Genomic DNA, 18,169 nt, shown 5'->3' with positions numbered 1-18,169 from the left:
TGGAAGAAGGCAGGGAGGGAGCCCCATGCCAGGCTTCCCTGACTGGTCTCCCTGCCTTGTGCGGCCAGCAGCGTTCAGTCTGGCCCGAGGTGTCATGGGGGTGCCCGCTGTGGAAGCGGGTACACACAGACCCTGCCACCCACCGGATGGTGCCCTCCCCACCCCCATGTCCAAGGGCACTTGCAGGCGTTGTAGAGAACAGCCGAGGTGGGATTCAGCTGATTGGCACCTGCCTTCTGTAAAACCTGACACCTCAAATGGTGGTGGTACTTTTGCCATTTCCACTCCTTTAATCCTTTTAAACAGATGACAGCACATACTGGGGTCAAATACCTATACATAGTTTTTATATTTCATGGCCTCCCTCCCTGTCAAAAAACACATGTTCTTTTTACCAGGGTGGGTTGATTGGTGTGAATAATGTTTTGCAGTTAACTTTCCATGTAAGTTGAATTTTCCAGCGTCTTCTGCCCATCCTCTAGTCGATCTGTGTTCAGTGAGCAGCTCTGGTTCACGGTGGTCCTGGAGCTTGCAGGTCCCAGAGCCTAGCCTGAGTGTGGCAGACTTGGTGCTGCAGCGAGAGAGAGAGAGAGAGAGAGAGGAGGGGCTGGGGAGGAGGGAGGGGCGGGAGCGAGTGTGTGGGTTTTAAGACTTGGGGCTGAACAGTGAGGCCCTGGGGTGCTCGAGGCCCTTGTAGCTTCCTGAGCACAGGCTGGGCCTCCCGAGAATGGTGTTGAGGAGGTGACGCTAGCCAGAGAGGACAGAAGAGGGTGGACTAGATGGTCGACAGGAGCTTAGGCATCCTGAGCTTCACTGAAACGGTAGCAGGGGGCATCCAGTAAGACATTTTGAATGGAACTTAGAAACTCACTGGATATTAAAAACCCATGAGGAGGAAGAGTCAGAGGTCACACGTTTTGTGTTTGCAAGGACAGTGCTGCCACCAACAGAGAAGAGGAAGGAAGGTGCTCAAGAGCACACAGTTGGGATGATTCTGGATGCAAGACGAGAATTTGGAGGACGGGTAAAGACTGAGACTACCGATCAGGAATTCTCAACATTAAGGATCATTAAAGCTATGGGAATGGAGAACTAGGTGCAGAGAGAGAGTAGCAACAGCGCAGGAATAAGGGTTTAAATTTGGGAAGCAGTACACAGCCCTGGGGTGAATAGAAGGGAGACACCAGCAGAGGACAAAAATGGATGTGAGAGGAGGGGAGCTGGCTCAACGCATGTCTGGGAAGCTCAAGGAGAGGGTAGGTGAGAAGGTGGCCTTGTTACGAGATGGGCCTGGGAGGCCTACAGCCCAGATCACCTCCCAAATTCTCGGAGAAGGAGGGAGCACAGTTACCTGTCAGTGGTTGGGAATGTGGAATGTTCCTGGTAGGCATGGCTGCTGAGTAGCCACATTGTCAGGGCTCACCAGAGCTGGACCTCCTGCCTGGATGAGACGAACCGGGCAAGTTACTCAGTTTCCCAGATTCCAAACTCTTTTTTTCATCATGTCCTCCAGTAACACACCAAAACAGTTTCCCAGATTCCAAACTCTTTTTTTCGTCATGTCCTCCAGTAACATACCAAAAGCCTTCTGTAAGTTCAAGGAGCGGGAAAAGGTTGCCTTTGATTGATGAAGTCCCAGGAATTTTCATGGATAACGTAGTGTGAGTGTGGCAGGTGGAGTTTTATAATTAAGTTTTTAATTCACTTAGAATGTACTACTTCTGCATTTGGTGTGAATTGGGAGTCCGCTTCTGTTTTCTTCCAGATACACAGGCGTTTGTGTCAAAACCATTTATTAAATGATTCATCCTTTTCCCACCGAGTAGATCTGAAATCTGTCTCCTTTCAGTTACTGCATATTCTGGGAGCCATTCTTGGATCTGATTCCCCCCTCTGTTTATCTTGACATGTCCCAATCCCATGTTGATTTGATTACAGTGGCTTTTATAGCAGATTCTTACTTCTGCTGACGCAAGTCAATCTGGCTGTTGTTTTCCATATATTTTCTAGGCTAGTAAACAGCATTTATTCTTCCAAAAAAGGAGATAACTTAAAAAATAAAGAAAACCAAAATCCTCGCTTGATCAATCTAGTTGGAATTGTACTAGATTTAGACATTATTTTGAGATAAATCGATATATTACCAATACTAAATCTTTCCAACTGAGAACCTATTTGCATTTCCATCTTAATAAGATTTTGTAGTTTTCACATACAGGTTTATCCCTTTTTTGTTAAATATACTTCTAAATATTATGTAATTCGTTAATGCAATTTCCCATTTCTAGATTTTAATTACTAGAAGAGAGGAAAGCTCTTGGGTTTTGCTTATATTTGTTTTATCTGGCCAACTTGCCACATTCTCTTATTTATTTCCAGTGGCTTTTTCCCCTAGATTCTTAGATTTTTTTTATGTGTATGGTTTTATAGTACCAGCAAAAAGAGAAGGCTTTATTTTATCTCTTCTTTTCCAATGTTTTTGCCACCTTTTCTATTTTGGTTATTTTCTCACCTCTTTCCATTTGCTAAAACCTCCAACACTGTCATGAAAAAAAGTAGGATGATGAGTAGTAACTGCTGCCCATAGAGTTGGCTTTGGAGTTTTGCCATTTCGGGTTATATATACTTACTGTTGGATTTTATAAATGGTCTTTATTTTATATTTAAGTGTTTTCTTTCTATTCCCATTGTACCTAGGGTTTTTGTTAGTAACAGCTCCGATATTTTATCAAATGCCTTTTCAGCATCTCTTAGTATGATTTTTCTCCCAATTCGTGGGCATCACAAGTTCATTCCTGAAGAAAGTCCTGCTTTGGACAAAGTGATGTATTCTCTTCGCTATTCTACGTAAGATTTTTGCATCTCCTAAGTGATATTAGTCTGTTCCTTTCTCTAATCTCTTTATGTCCATCAATTTCATAAAAAGAATTGAGACACCTGCCTTTTCCTATGGTCTGGCGTCGTTTGCGTAACAGTGAGAGTAATTATTCTTCTAGAGTTGCATAAAACTCAGCGATGAAACAATTTGGTCTTTGTAACTTTTTTGTGGTGAGTCTCTGAAAAATTTTTTGGTCATTTCTACTGTAATGGACCTACTAGAGTTTTCTCCTTCATGGTCAGTATTAGTAATTCATACTTTGCTGGGAAATCATCCTCTCCTCTAGGCTTTTTTGCCTTAGAGTTATGTGAAGTAACCTTTTACAGATCTTCCAATCTCTACTGTAATTGTGGTTTTGTCTCTTTTCTCTCTTAAGCTTGTGAAGGCTTGATTTTGTTTTGACTTTTTAAAGAACCAGTTTTTTAATTTATTCTGCCCACATATTTTATTCTCTTAACATCGATTTGAGCTTTTATCTTTATTAATTTCCTATTCCTGGTTTCCTTTGGTTTCTTTGTGACTTGGGTTTATTTTGTGGAGGCGGGGTTGTTTTAAATTTCAGACATGGTTTAGTTCTGTAATTTTTTACCTTTAATGATGAACTCATGAAGCTGCATCATTAAGTTTCCTCCAAGTACAGCTCCATCAGGTCCCCTAAGTTTTGATGTCAAGTATTTTCCTTTTCATTACTCTTGAGATAGTTTGTAATTTCCTTTTTAATTCTTCTTTGATCCAGGGCTATCTAGGGGTGTTTCTTATTTCTGAGTGCTTCAGTCGGATCTTCAATACGAGTATTTTCTTTCTTTTCCTTGTTTATTAAAGACATAAATAACTCACAGTCAGGAGCTCGTGATCAGTGTGAAGTCGTTTTTCCTGAGGTAGAGAAATTAGCTGCATTGGTCGTTGGCCTGTGAGACCTTTATAATGGTGGAGGAGGATTTTCTCTGGGCTCTTTGAAGAATTGTAATTGGCTGGGCCTTGCTCCCCCAGATTTCCAGGCAGAAAATCACTAAGTAGGTGATTATATTTCTTTCTGACCTTTGCTTTCTTTTCTTTCTGACCTAGACAACCCTCTTTAAAGCTATCCTGTTTCCACTCTTTTTTTTTAGGTTTCCAGAAAAATAATGGATTTCAGAGTATGCCGTTAAGTTTGGAGATAGGATTTCTTTTAAATTAAGTAAACTATGTAAATAGTACAGCATCTAGTAGATGACTCCTGTTGAAAAAGGAAAAATGCTTTTGCAGACAGCAATAGCTTTTTCATGTATTTTGGAATCAAAAGTGTAAACGTGCTCAATTCCTTTTTCCCCTCACAGACGGAGTATGCAAGATTCGAGAACGGCCGATTTGTGTACCGAATAAACCGCTCCCCGATGTGTGAATATATGATAAACTTCATCCACAAGCTCAAACACTTACCAGAGAAATATATGATGAACAGTGTTTTGGAAAACTTCACAATTTTATTGGTAACTGTTTTTGCCTCTTCTTGTGGCAGACGCAGTCTGAGGCTGGAGGGGAAGGGGACAGGAAGGTGGCGGGGTAGGGGTGCTGAGCAGGCTGTCGGTCGGTCACCATTTGAGTCCACAGCACCCAGGGCAAGCTTGGGCTCTGTTTGGGCTCAAGTCTGTAGAAGAGACAGGCTCTCATCTTGCGGGACTAAGCTTTTCTAAGCTCGGGAAAACTGGAATTCAAGTGGGTAAATTCAGCTGCGTGTTAGAAAGGCATGGAGAACTTTTGAAATACTTAAGAACTTTTGAAAGCCTGACACCAAGGCTGCAGTCCTAAATCAACGAGATCAGGGACTCTGAGGATAGAAGCCAGGCACGTATGTTTGTATTTCCCTACGTCGTTCCAGTGTCGGCCACGCCTGGGTCCCAGCAGCAGAGTCTGCAAATCACAGATGAGGCACAGACTGAGTCAGTGGGTTCACACTTCATAAACCTTGACTCATTTCACGAAGAACTGCAAGGCCTTATAAGAAGTAACGCACATTAAGATAGTAAAATACAAACCCTCAGCACCACGAGAAACAGAAATTAAAATAGAATGTCATGACCAGGAAATACCCTTCATAGCCTGAAGTATGGTCAAAACTTGGACAGCTGAAGGGAAAGTATAAGCAGTGGTTGGTGCTCAGGGTCCACGATGGGAGAAGTTTCCGGTTCCCCTGGGCAATGCTGGGGAGTGGGGGACGGTCCCCTCATACTTAACTTTAAAACAAATTTCTCATGGGGTCTTCATTTGGAGACTTGGCAAGGTCATAAGAACAGTGATGTCTTCAAAAATCTGCCTATAAAATATGCAGTAATGGGTTTCATAAGGCTCATTTTTGAAAAAAATTAACATTCCTTGATCTAACCGAAGGAAAAATGCCAAAACAAAACTTAGAAACAGTTTTGCTAAAAGGGGCACAAGACAGTATCACGGTCAAATATTCAGCCCTCTGAAGCCTTGCTTTGTTATTCTGTTACTAGGACTAAGAACTAGAATATTTAGAGCAGAAGTTCTTTACCCAGAGGTTTTAGATCCCATTGAGACTAGAGTTCACCATCAGTGGTGTGCTACTTAAAAAAAAAAAAAAAAAGACTATCCCCCAACATCCCCACAAAACCTGATTTATTAGCGTTCGCCCACTTCCATGGTATAAATACACCCTCCGTGGTCAATTTCAAGGTACCAGTGGGTTGTCCAGCTCATGAAATTCCTTCATTTTTATCTTTCAAGAGCCCTTGGGAGCCAGTTTTCTCACAAAAGTATAAAAACTGAATAAATAAAACCTTAAAACTTAAAATCCTTTCTGCATATCAGATTCACCCAGGAAGCTTTTAAAAATTCTGGGTCCTGGGCCCCAGCTGAAAGAAGTAAAATCAGAATCCTAGGGGGTGGGGCCCACCCAGCATCATGGTTTTTGTTTTATTTTTACAGCTCCCCGGGTAGTGGAGCCCCACTTCCACAGGGGATGGCTAAATGAGCTGCAGGGAGTCTCAGGAGTTCACAGACATGTGATGGGCATACAGTTGTCCGAAAGATAATCTTGCGTGTAATTTTCATTTATTCCTGAGAGAGAATCTCGGTGGATTCTCTGGCCTGTCCATGAGAAACTAGCAATCTGGGGGAAACTTTGGAAAACCTGTTCTTTGCTAACTATTATTGATTAATATCTTGTTCTGTAATGGTTGTTAGTGAAAATTGAGCAGTTCACGGTTTGGGGCACTGGCGGGTACCTGACATACAGCTGCTTTCTGTTGCTAGTTAGGAACAGGTGGCTCTCGTGCTCAGATGGGCAGAGGGTGAGTGGATCGTACCTGGGTGTGGACAGTTAATAGCCTTGGGAATGAACCCAAACTCTCTGAGTGAATGGCCAGCCCACCTCTCGTGGAAGCAGTCTTAGCTGTCCTTACAAACCAGTTCTGAGTCTGTTTCAGCACCTTAAGGACTATGCCCTCAGTCCCTAACCCTACCTCACAGAGCATAGCCACGGAAAAGAAGGCCTGGAAGAAATTCAAAGCATCTCTTTAGCCACAAAACCCATGAAATGAAATCAGTAGTGCTCTTTCAGAACGTGTGACTTCAAGCAGCTTAGATGTCCAGAGAGCATTAATTCCAAAATGTATCATTAAGCAACCAGAGAAATTCCTTTGCTATGAAGAATTAGTGGCTGTCAATAAGTATCGGCTGGAAATAATATTTTAGCTTTTAGAAAAGTTGAAATTAAACCAGCACTCCTGGATTATGAGAATGAAATCGTCTCGTTGATAAAGGAGAAATAGTACTTTTCAGCTCTTCCTTAGGGGCAGGGTGTGCGAACACGGTTGGAATGGCAGCTGCTGGACGTAGTTGCAGGCATTTTACTAGGGATTGGATTACAAAGCCTGTGTCAGCAAGATCACTTCCAGACCTTACTGGTCGGTGAGCTAAACTCTGATTTCATCAGGATGATACAGAAGTTGAGGTGAACCTGTAAACGCAGGGCCTTAGTAACAGTATCCAGACAGGCCGAGGGGGAGTCGCTGAATTACAGGCCAAGTATTCCTGTCCTCTTTGGAGGTTGCATTCAGACATACATACAGGCTACTAGAAACTTTTTTTTTTCTTTTCTCCTTTTGAATCTTACTCATGAAGTCTAGGACATACTTAGGGCACTTGGCTGGCTTAGTCGCTAGAGCAGGCGACTCTTGATCTCAGGGTCGTGAGTTCAAGCCCCATGTTGGGCCTGGAGCCTAAAAGGGAAGAAGATAAATAGGACATATTCTTTCCTAGAAAGCTTACAAGAAAATAAGGTAAATCATAGAGGTTCCAGGCACAGTGCTAAGTCCTTAGTAAATGTGATATTATGAAATTCTCACTGCAGAAGTGTGAGGTCATATTTATTCCCATTTTATGGATAAGGAATATTAGACCTCCCTGAGGTCACAGAGCTAGGGACAGAAATAAATGAAGACTTAAAAGGATAGGAAAGACACTTCGCAGGATATTTCATGATCATTGAATCAGAAGACTGGGATTTAAGACCCAACTCTGCTTTATGACCTTGGTTTGGGTAAGTCATTTAAAGTCTCTAAACTCAGTTTCCTCCTCCATTTACAAACAAAATGCTCAGGTCTTGACGCTCCACCTCAAAGGTTATTGAGAATATTTGCATTCATTCAGCTAAACTATGGAGAGATTATAGTCGCTGCCAGAGTACGATGCAGATAAAACACATTGCCTATCCCATAGCAAATCTTGGCCTGCTCGGGGGAAAGAGGCAGGTGAAGAAATGGTTACAATACATTTGTAAGATGCATGGCTGTGGTATCCTTGAGAAACAGACACCTGGACATCCAGGGTAGTTGAACTACCTGAGCAGGTACCTGTAAGTTGGATTGAGGTGGGGGCATCCTCAGGCATGTTCAACGCTGACGTTTAAGTTGCCTTGATAGATAAACAGACATTTTTCAGATTTACCAAGAAGAGGGCCCTTCCACGGGTATGTACTTAAGTGTCAGGTGCTGGGATGTGAACTAGATGGGGGTGGGGGGCAGCCATCCTGGAGGCTCCTGAGGGATGCAGGCGTTCCTCAAGCAATCACAAAAAGAAACGGTGGCTGGTGGCTGGCAGAGGGCGGTACATGGTGCCACGAGAGCATGTCCCAGGAGTATCTGAGCCAAGGAGGGAGGTCAGAGAAGGCTTCTCTAAGGAAGAAACAGTGGAGGCATCCCTGCCAGATGACTGGGCGGGGAGGGCAGAGAAAAGTACCGCAGCTGGGTGGGCAGGTGGGAGGACTGGAAATAGGGTGGTGTGGCTGGCATGGAGAGAGAGAGAGAGAGAGGGGAGAGCAAGGAGCGGGTAGCTGGCCGTGGGAACAGCCAGACGGGGTCAGGGCTCCTGGGCCTTGCAGGCTTGAGAGGTAGGAAGTTGAATACAGGCCATCAGGGTTTTTAAGCAAGAGGGCGTTGTTGTCAGAGTTGTGGTGCTCACAGGGTTGTTGCGGCCGCTATGTACCGACGGGAGCAGGATGAGACAGGGCGGCTTGTGGTGGGGGAGTCGGGTGCTTCGCTGGTACCCTGGGCTGTGGCGGTGGAGGAGGGGATGGATTCAAGAACTGTGCCGGAGGTAGAAGCAGCATGACAGGGCATTTCTTTGCATATGGGGAGAGAGGGAGAGAGATTTCCGGGACGGAAGGCCGGCATGCTTGGAGTCTTCGATCTGTGAGGGAAGGGGCAGGAATTAAGACTAGGAAGGAAAGCAGGTGGGTACCAGTGTTCAATCAAATCTTTATGACCCGGGAAAAAAATGTAGATAATCTATTACTATATCCATTCATTTGTCTGGAGCCGCATGGCTTCATGGGTAGGAAAAACGGTCTTTGAGGTCAGATCTGCATTTCTCCGTTGTGTAACCTTCAGTCCACTCCCCGGCCTCCCTCTCTGTCAGAGGGCAGCTAACAGGACACCTGCTCACGGAGTTGCTGTAATGTTATACCAGACGGTGTATGTGAAGCAGTTCATACTGAGTAGATGCAGGCTATATGTGGTTACTTACATGTTGGCTATTATGTCCCTTGTCCTTCATTTGGCACATACTTATTAAACAACTGTTGTGTGCCAGGCTAGTTACTAGGAAACGTGGTCCCCCTTCTTCAGGAACTTACAACCCACTGATTGACATGGGCATTAAAAAAAAAGTCACACAAATCTAAGTGTAGTTACAGGCGTACTGTGTGCCCTGATGGAAAAAATTATAAGTGTGTGAGTTTTTATTCTTCAGTCAGGGAACACACCCTCCGATGCCTTGAGGGTAAGGGAAACACAATGGGTGAAACAGCCGACAGAGTCGGGAGCAGTCCCCACTCCACCGAGGTGCAGGACTAAGCCCTCAGATTCACAGTGTTTGAAGACACTGAGCTGTCTTCAAACAAAACACACACGTAACAGCATCACCGAAGCTGTTGGGAAGTTGGGCTAGATTTGTTTTTAGAAAGTTCCTTTTGAGAACGGCTCTGGGAAGCAGGCGGGGTCCAGTGGAGACCTGGGTCAGATCTGGTCGCTCAAGATAAGAATGTAGGCTAAGGCCACAGGCACAAGGAGGAGAGAGCTGGAGTCCAGTGACTTGAACCAAGAGGGGAAGCAGATGAATGTTTCAGAGTACATTTCGAAAGGTAAAGCCTGTGTAAATGGAAAGAGGGATCATTTGACATGATTCTACTACTCAGCGTCCATGTTACTGAGCCCCAGCCCGGCTGGTTAACAATGCTGAGCTAAGTATTCATGGGGCTCCCGTCTCTTGTGGGCTGTTGTGAAACAAATCTAGGAAAAAGTTTAGGAATAAGACAGGAAGCAATTCCTAGGATAAACGACTGTCTCGTGAGACAGAATTCTAGAAAATGGTCTTCGTTGTAAAGAAATCGACCCTCCCAAAAAACCCACACTAATTCTTGTGGCCTCGCATTATGGGTGAGACCCTGTCCATGAGGTATTTCTTACACACGGTAACTAAGTTCAGCTAGGATTCAGGTCAGACCCATAATTATCCTGAGTTTGTGCTGGAGGGGGGCAGCGTGAGGCTGGGACGTCTGTGGTAGTCTCCCTGCTGGACTTGAGCCTGTCCTTCTCCAAGCAACTCCTAGTTGCCATAGCACAGATGGACTGTGTTTTCATCCACGTGGTGTTCTCTCTCTCCCTGTGTATGTGTGTATATATATATGTACTTTTTTTTTTTTAACAGGTGGTAACAAACAGGGATACACAAGAAACTCTCCTCTGCATGGCCTGTGTATTTGAAGTTTCAAATAGTGAACATGGAGCACAACATCATATTTACAGGCTTGTAAAGGACTGAACATGGTTATTTATATATAGATATCTGTATATATACACACACACACCCATGTGCGCACACACACACTCTCTCCATTATTGAATGACTGACTGTAAACCTCGCCACAGAGGGGTGTGCCCTGGCCTGAGGACACCCTGACTTTTTCTAAATCCTGTTTGAGTGAAGTCATTATTTTTTTCATGTGTTCATACTATCATTATAGCTGTGAAGTTCTGGTACAGTTGTAAAAAGAGAAATCTGAGTGGTTTCTATGTGTTCTTCACATCCGCAGCCCACAATTCCTTGGGAAAAGGTGACCCTTAAGAACCTGGGTCTCCTCTGTCTGCAGAGACCCGTTTCTAATTGTGGTAGAAAAAAAAAATTTTGAGACAGAGCATTTGCCATGGGGCATTTACAGCCTTTATACAAATGTATTTAGTTCTGTTTTTTTTTTTTTTCCCAACGTAAAATTCTTGTCTTAAGATACAAGTAAAATTAATCTTTAAATGTAAATGTAAATTAGTACACAAAACTAAGAATGTTTAGACTTATCTTTGTAACTAATTAGGGTGGAAGTTATGAAAGAATGTAATTCACTAAATTATTTTTTAAATGAAACTTTTCTTTCTTTTTGAAACCAAATGTTAAAATATAGCCTTAAATGCTTGGTAGAAATATTCTAATGAGACAAATTTATACTTTTCTTTTTTTCCTCAACGTGAAAACTAATCTCTTAATCCATTAAACTCTTGAACAGGTATTACAAAGGAAGAAAACTTCACCCCTTATCCTTAACATATATAGTATATTTAAAAAATATAAAATTGTATTGTACTAATGTGATGATTATTTAATGAAAAAAAAAGATGGCTCTTTTTGCAATAAGTAGATAAATACTGAAAATCTAAACGTACAATGTTTATAGTCTTGTGTGTGCAGTTACATTGTCTCTGGACAACCAAATTTTTTACTAAGATGAGTAAATGTTTGAACCACTGAAATTTAATAACAAAAATTTAAAATTGGCATGAATACTGACTGCACTGTGAGCTGCAAAGTAGAGAAAAATCCTGTGGCTGGGAGAAATTTCATCAACCAAACAAGTAAAAGGCTCATCAGTTTTAGCATCTCTGCTCCCCGGAAAATTGCAAGCATCCTCACCAGCCTGTGGATGAATTCTTTCTGGTGAACCAGTGTGCATATTAACCTGCTATAACTATGTGTGTACATGTGTGTTCGTGTACACATCCACACACATATACACATATAGTTGTTAAACACATATTTATTGAACATCTATTCAGTGTCATCAGTTTGCTAGGTGCTGATACGTATGTATATCTCAACCTGTGTCCATAGATCTAAATACATTCTCAAAGGACGTCTGTTTGCTCGACATCTCTCAATAAGTCACAGTACTTGTTTGACTGACGTTTGAGGGGCCCGGCACTCTCTCTGACTTTTTTCAGACAGACTCATCTGGAAGGTTCTCTTCCCAGGAGAAATTCAACTTTCCAACCCAAATATTCCAAAGCATTGCCCAGGCAGAGTTGGTTTGAAGTGGCCACGTGTCTTGGGTTATTTCCATAAGTGCTTCATTGGGAGGGAGACAGGGTTATACTCCCCAGCTTCCCAGAGGAAAGTGACATTTTTATAATTGCCAGGAATAGGTCAACACAATAGAACATGAAATAAGTTTTGTAAGTTGTGAAGCCTATCGTGGCTTTTTCATCAAGCCAGAAAAGAAATGCCGTGTTCTTTCACATCCAAGTAACTTACCCGCTTCCCTGTCCCACCACCTGCTCTGACCCTGCTTGGATATTGATTAGAGTGTCTGGCGGTCGGGCCACGAGGGTGTGGCTGGCTTGTGGCAGACAGGAGGCCACCGGACGGAGCCTGAACTCTCCCAAACTCATGCCACTGGTTCCTGGAAAGACCAGAGGAGAAAGTGCAAAACTTCTCCCACTTGGAACGCACACCCCCCATATGAACCAGTAGGCTGATGTCTGTCTTCCCTCCGTAAAGAAACTAACATTTATTCTCTGACTCTAAGGGGGCCTTTGAAGGATTGCCCTAGTTGTCTGCCCTTCCATCTGGCCTTCCGCCCAGGCACTGAAGCTTCTTCCGTGGTCATCATACTTAATGACTTCTCCTGGGCACCCCTCCTAGGGATGTTTCTTTTCACTCCTGTCTCCCGCGTCTTTCCTCAATGGAAACCCCACTCTCCCAGGGCCAGGACCCTATGAAGGGGGGTAAAGGATCTTCTATGGCCAGAGCCAGCCAGAACTTCAGCGAGAGAAGTATCTGATTCACATTCCCACACAGGAATGGGGCTCTTCTGTCTGCCAGGAGGACTCTTGGGATTTACTTTTCAAAGCACAAATAGACCCAAGAAGAGCAGCTGGAGGGTTGGTTCTGTTGGCTACAGGGAAGGGCATACCCTGGTCTGCTGAGCCCACGGAGGCAGGTTGTGCCCTCCTCCCCCAAATGCCTTCGGAGCTGAGTTTGGGGCATTTACGTGAACAACCTGGAGGATTGCTTTTTGCTCTTAAAAACATTTCTAAGAGCCTTAAAAATTTTACTTCTCATCTTGTTCTTCTAAAACTTTCTCCAGGGCGGATATTTTCCCTATCTTAACCACTGATCCAGTTACCCAGACCCTTGGCCCTCTCTCTGTCTCTGCCAAGTTAGGTGCTCGGGTGGGGTTCGTGTTGCAGCACCTAATCCAAGTCTGTCTGTGGTCTTTCCTCCTTTGTCGCAGTCTTCTCCCTTTAGCTGTCAAGCTTCCCAGAACCATAAAGAAGGCTTTCCAGGCCTCTGTCCTTACAGCTTTTACAGCTTTCTTTTGGGTGCCAGATCTCCTGGCGACCCTGCATTACCAGCCTTGAGTCAGGGGCATCTCGTACTTTTACTGGGGAGTGTGGAGGCCCATCTTCCATAGCCGACACAGGAGAGAGCTGGAGAACTGGACTCTGGTCAGTAGGCATTCGTTTCCATCTTAGCAAGAGACCTAAAATTACTATCAGGACTTCTTCAGAACAGGTTCTGGAATCCCAGGTCTATGCTACTCTAAGTCAGGGGTTCTCAGCCTCGACACTGTTGACAAGTTGGGAGCAGTTCTTTGTTCTGCGGGACGATCCTGCGCGGCGTCCCCATGGCCTCCCCCATGCCCTCCCTGCTGGTGCCACAACCCAGACTATCTCCAGACATTGCCACATGTCCCATGGAGCCCAGTATCACCCCCAGTTGAGAACCACTGCCCTAGATCTTAGAGGTCACAAATACCATATTTGAGATTTTCTTGTTCCCTTCCGTTTTGCTCCAAGAAAGCTGCTGTCCTGGGAGCTTTGTTTCAGGTTGTGAAGAGGCAGGTAGGAATGTTCCTCAAATGACATTATGTCCCGGTCTCCTCCCCTTCGAAGTTTCTTTCACGGCAGAGTCTGTCTGGCTACAGAGGATTCCTTCCTTCATCCCCGGGGATGTGGGGAAGAGCTGGTCACCATCATCCCCATAATCATGTTAAGGTGTATCTGTGATTTGATCTTTATTCCAGCTTTAAAAGAAGTCCCAGCTACATTCATGATTCTCATAAGCATCTGGGTCTCACGATCAAAGCTTTCATCATTTCGGTAAACTTACTCCGGTCTTCTGCTTTCTGCCCTATGCTCAGGGCTGTTTTTAGAATTTATGGAAGCCTTTGGAACACCGCATCTTTAAGGATGGAGGCAAGAGGGACCAGTTCTGGCAGCGGGCTGATAGGTATTTCTTTGTTGAGCTAAAAGAGAGCACAAACTACTCTCCTTCATCTAGCAGATGAGAAAGTTGAGGCCCAGAGGGGAGGTGACTTGCCCAGAGTCACCCAGCTGGTCAGTGACACAACCAGGCTGAGGCTCTGGGACCTCGCCACTTAATCCTTGGCCTCTCCCAGTGCAAGTTGTTCCTCTTTGGTGCTCATGCTTCAAAGATCCCTACGAAGGTGTGCACAGGCTCAGTGCAGAAGAGAGGGGGCGCTAAGAACCCCCTCAGCCAGAGCACGGCATCGCCCCGATGCTGACGCCGCTTCCCCCACGGAGCCTCTGGTCTGGTTGGGGCTACGTGAGGCAGCCACAAGCAGATACGAAAGCTGATGAGCCTTTTCGCTTACCCTGAGGACAATGCACCTGCCACAGACTCCGAGTCTAATTTTTATATGCTAGGCAACCCAGCCGCCATGTCCCACACTCAGACCAGCCAAAAAGCAGCCCCCGTTCCCAGCACTTGGTGTGAGAAGTCCCCAGATGACTTCAACCCAAGTCTTCTTTAGGTCTCAATTCTGTAGTGGCTTTAGCAGTCTGTTTTTGTACAACCATAAATTATTTAAATCGTCTGAGATGACAGTCAATCTTACAAACCAGGTACACATGATTTGTCTTAAGTTTGTATATGCTCTGTCTGGTACCCTACACCTGTCCTCACGAAGGGTGGAACCAATTCTGTGTGTTGGCGTTCACACCTGTGACACTGAGAGCATATGTCTGCATTGCTTCTTTCTTTCTGTTGATGTTTCTGTGGCAAAGCCCTGCACCTGTCATTTCTGAAAAGCCTTAAATCTTTGAGACGTTGCGTGTAGGGTGTGCAGTGCAAAAGGCTGCCTCGGAACTGTGAGCCCTTTTGTAAGCTGGAAGCATTTCTCTTACTACTGTTACTTTTTTTAGGGAGTTTTAAATTCAGAGCTGCCAAAGCGTTCCAGTAAGCAGTGCCTTAGTGATTACCTAGTCATACCTAGCCCTCCGTGTCCATTTACTAATTGGCCCTGTATTTGAAACCGCACAGGCAAAAATTGTTCTCATTTCTCTTTTGTAAGCCCATTTTTTTCCTCCAGTTCTATAGGACACTGACCACTTGGTCTAAAATCGGAAACTGAACACGAGTCGGTTCTTTGACCGCACTCTCAAATGTATATACCAAAACGGAAGGTTTTCCAACTTCGTAGTTTACTATGAAAAGCAAATTGTACTTTTAAAGTTGCCTTTTCAATTCACGACCAAATACTTAGCTATTTATGAATCTTCTGCGCTCTAGCATGGAAGTGCCTTTGGTTTGAGATTCCAGCTTAGAAAAGTGCTACCATATAACGATAATTTGTAGAGAGACCAAAAATATTCTGAGATCACCGTAATGCCTTTGGTTTACCAGGATGAGTAACCAGCCACAGGCCTCTGTCCACAAGGGCGCGACGCGGACCCTACCTGCCGCCACCATCTGGCGCTCAGCAGTAGCAGCGGCAGGAGGGACCCCAGGAACTGTTGTGTGTGTGTGTGTGTGTCCGCGACCCCGGGCGTCCTCTTGGCCCGTCACCCAGCCCTGCGTCCGCATGAGGGGACTGCCACGCAAACGACAGACTTTCGGCCGGTGGACAGATTTGTCCCTCCCCTCGTGTTCGTGTTCAGTCTCTGTGGAGGCTTTCTTTCCCATTCAGACGACAGCGCGCACTTCTCTGGTCTACGCAGTGATACCACTCTGGAAGTTGGAAGACTCGAACCGAGATGCGAGTGCAGAACAAAAATGAGTTAGGGTCATTACAATTGAAGTGTTCTTCTTACGGCGGAAATGTTGACTCTGAGTGTTGTGTACGAATGTGCTATGAGAAACTTCCAAAGAGCACCATTCACAATTCGGCATTTTTAAAGAATGTTCCAGCCCTCAAAAGGGCAACCCTTTAGAGTCCGTGTTGGCTTTTATTAAAACCTTGTAGAGATGGGGAATACTGATAGAGGTAAGGAAGAGGCATGGAAAGGACCAGAAGGCAAAAACACCAGCCAAACAAAAGCCAGGAGAAAAAAAAAATGTTCTCTACCGATATAGACTTCACAATGACATTAGACATCTTTGAAAGTTAGCCTCTGAACTCTTAATGCGTATGTTCTTTCGTCTCTCCTGGTGTCTTTAAGATTACCCTGTCTGGGCTCTGAAATTTCAGGAGTGATTTCTACCCACACCAAGTTGTGAGTATTTATAGAAATTTCTACAAGAAAAAAAAAAAACAGTCAAATGATGAAAAGGAAAATGAGCTAACACGAGCGATAGTCAGTCGCTTGAGTTCAGCCCTCCCTGTCAGTACTGAACCACCCCTGGAAAGAAATTAATCAAATGCTTGTTTTTCTGCTTCTCTTTTCAGCTGTTACTGTGCTTTGTTTGGCAATAGTTTTCTCTCATAAACTCATTGCTTCTATTGTTAAGAATGAAGGTTTTGTGTTTAAAATTTACTGCATTTGCAAGGATAGTTTCGCTGAAGTCATGCACCATTAACTAAGATGAAATATTGGTATTTATTGTCCTACTTCCTAAGGCTGTAGCTTGTTTTATTCTTTGTGAATTTGCATTGAGTCAGTCGTATGCCACACTACATCATTTTAGTTTATTTGAAATGGCATTTATGTCCCCTCGTGTTCCTCATTAAATGGGGTCAGATTCTAGGAGATTCCACCTCTCTCAGGTAGACTCTTTTGTCTGCCTTCCATTATGAGATGGTTTTCCCTTCCCCTGTCTCTGAGAGAGGCTGACAGAATCTAGGCATAAATCAATTGGAAACCAGTCTCTTATTTTATTATTATTATTTTTTTTGGATCAGTCATTTTCTGTGATTAGTTTGACTGTGTAAATTAGATATTAACTGCACTTCTTTTAAAAAAAATACATCTCCCTGTTACCTCCTTGAAAGATTCACTCTGTAGGCCTTTGTCAATAGGCTCTAGCCTGCAGATAAGGAAAGAGGAAAAAAAAAAAAAAAACAGTACGTGCCTGAAAAACAACAAAAAAATTTTGTAACATTTAAAAAAGAAACCCGAATAGCCTTTAATTCTTTAATATGCTTAAATTTTATGTAAATTGGTTTTGCCACATGTGTTTGTTCACGTTCTAAATGACTTAATGGGATTCTCACAGTCGGTGTCTTTGTGTCCCGTGTATACTATGGGCTTGTGATGTAAGCGCTTCATCTGGTCAGTGGTCGCTTTGATATTGTACTGCAGCTGGGCGGGGGCTCCGGAACCTGCCCCCGGGTGATAAGGTTCCTCTCGGTAGATTGGAGAGATGGGGGTGGGGGGCGAATTCTCACACACGTTTTCTTAAACTATTTGCAGAAACTTTCAAAAGGCATTTGGTTAAACCTCTTGGCAGTACAGTATTCTTGTATTTGTTAATGTCTGTGTTTAGGTACTGGTACCTTTTTGTTTAAAAATGTTCTAAGTGTTGGCTTTAAAGTGAATTTATCTTTAGTATGATAGTTATATGAAAATTATAGGGTTTGTGTGCAGAGAATTTTTTTATAAAGTGCTTTGTAAAAAAAAAAAATGTATTCTAGCTTTCGCGGTACATATGTGTGATAACTTTAATATCCATGACAGTTAAGTGCAATTATTTCATCACTCTAAAAATGCTATTTTTGTGTCAGTTCCTGCAGGTGTTTTCATGTCTTTGCAAAGTGACACATTTTGATGCCTTCTTGATAAAGTGGTAGACATTTTGTAGCTTTCTAGAAACTTTGTATTCATACGGTATCAATGAAAAATAAAGAAAATGAAAGTGTGGGTTACCTTTTTTATCTGCAAAAGTGTATGTTGTTGAAAATAACATGTGATTATGTGTTGCGGGTGAACTGTGGGGTTCATGATTCAGGTGTGTGCAGCACAGCCCTGCATAAGAAAGCCTTTGATTCACTAGGTGCTTACTGTGTGCTGGGCACTGGCCAAGTGTGTTGATACAATGTGGATATATTGTTTCCTTTGATTCTTACAATAGTCCCAAAGACGGTGATATTATTACCCCCAACCGAGGCTCAGAAAAGATGGATCATCCAGTGATGACTGGTGAGTGGTGGAGCCTTAAATAGGTCACCTCTTGTCCACACCTTGTTGAGGCCCTAATGTATATCAGGCACTGTTAGAGTCACTGTTTTCTCTAAACCACATTCTCTTAATAAAGGAGTCATTTCCTATTTTCCAATAAAGA

General features: G+C 43.7%; 1 protein-coding gene across 6 annotated transcripts in view; it reads left to right on the top strand.

Annotated features, from left to right (window-relative positions):
• TEAD1 (TEA domain transcription factor 1) overlaps positions 1-17,746 on the top strand; it is a 178,232-nt gene extending 160,486 nt beyond the window's left edge. For all 6 annotated transcript variants that reach the window (XM_021685311.2, XM_044919669.1, XM_044919667.1 and 3 more), the window contains 2 exons: positions 4,195-4,347; positions 10,088-17,746. In XM_021685311.2, coding sequence (XP_021540986.1) covers positions 4,195-4,347; positions 10,088-10,201 — 267 coding nt within the window. In that variant the 3' untranslated portion in view covers positions 10,202-17,746. The remainder of the gene's footprint in view (positions 1-4,194; positions 4,348-10,087) is intronic.
• The last annotated feature ends 423 nt before the right edge of the window (positions 17,747-18,169 follow it).

Source organism: Neomonachus schauinslandi, chromosome 11 (genome assembly GCF_002201575.2).
Source record: "Neomonachus schauinslandi chromosome 11, ASM220157v2, whole genome shotgun sequence".
Classification (NCBI taxonomy): Eukaryota; Metazoa; Chordata; class Mammalia; order Carnivora; family Phocidae; genus Neomonachus; species Neomonachus schauinslandi.
The sequence above is the reverse complement of the archived record's forward strand: the minus strand, read 5'-3'. Positions and strand labels throughout refer to the sequence as shown.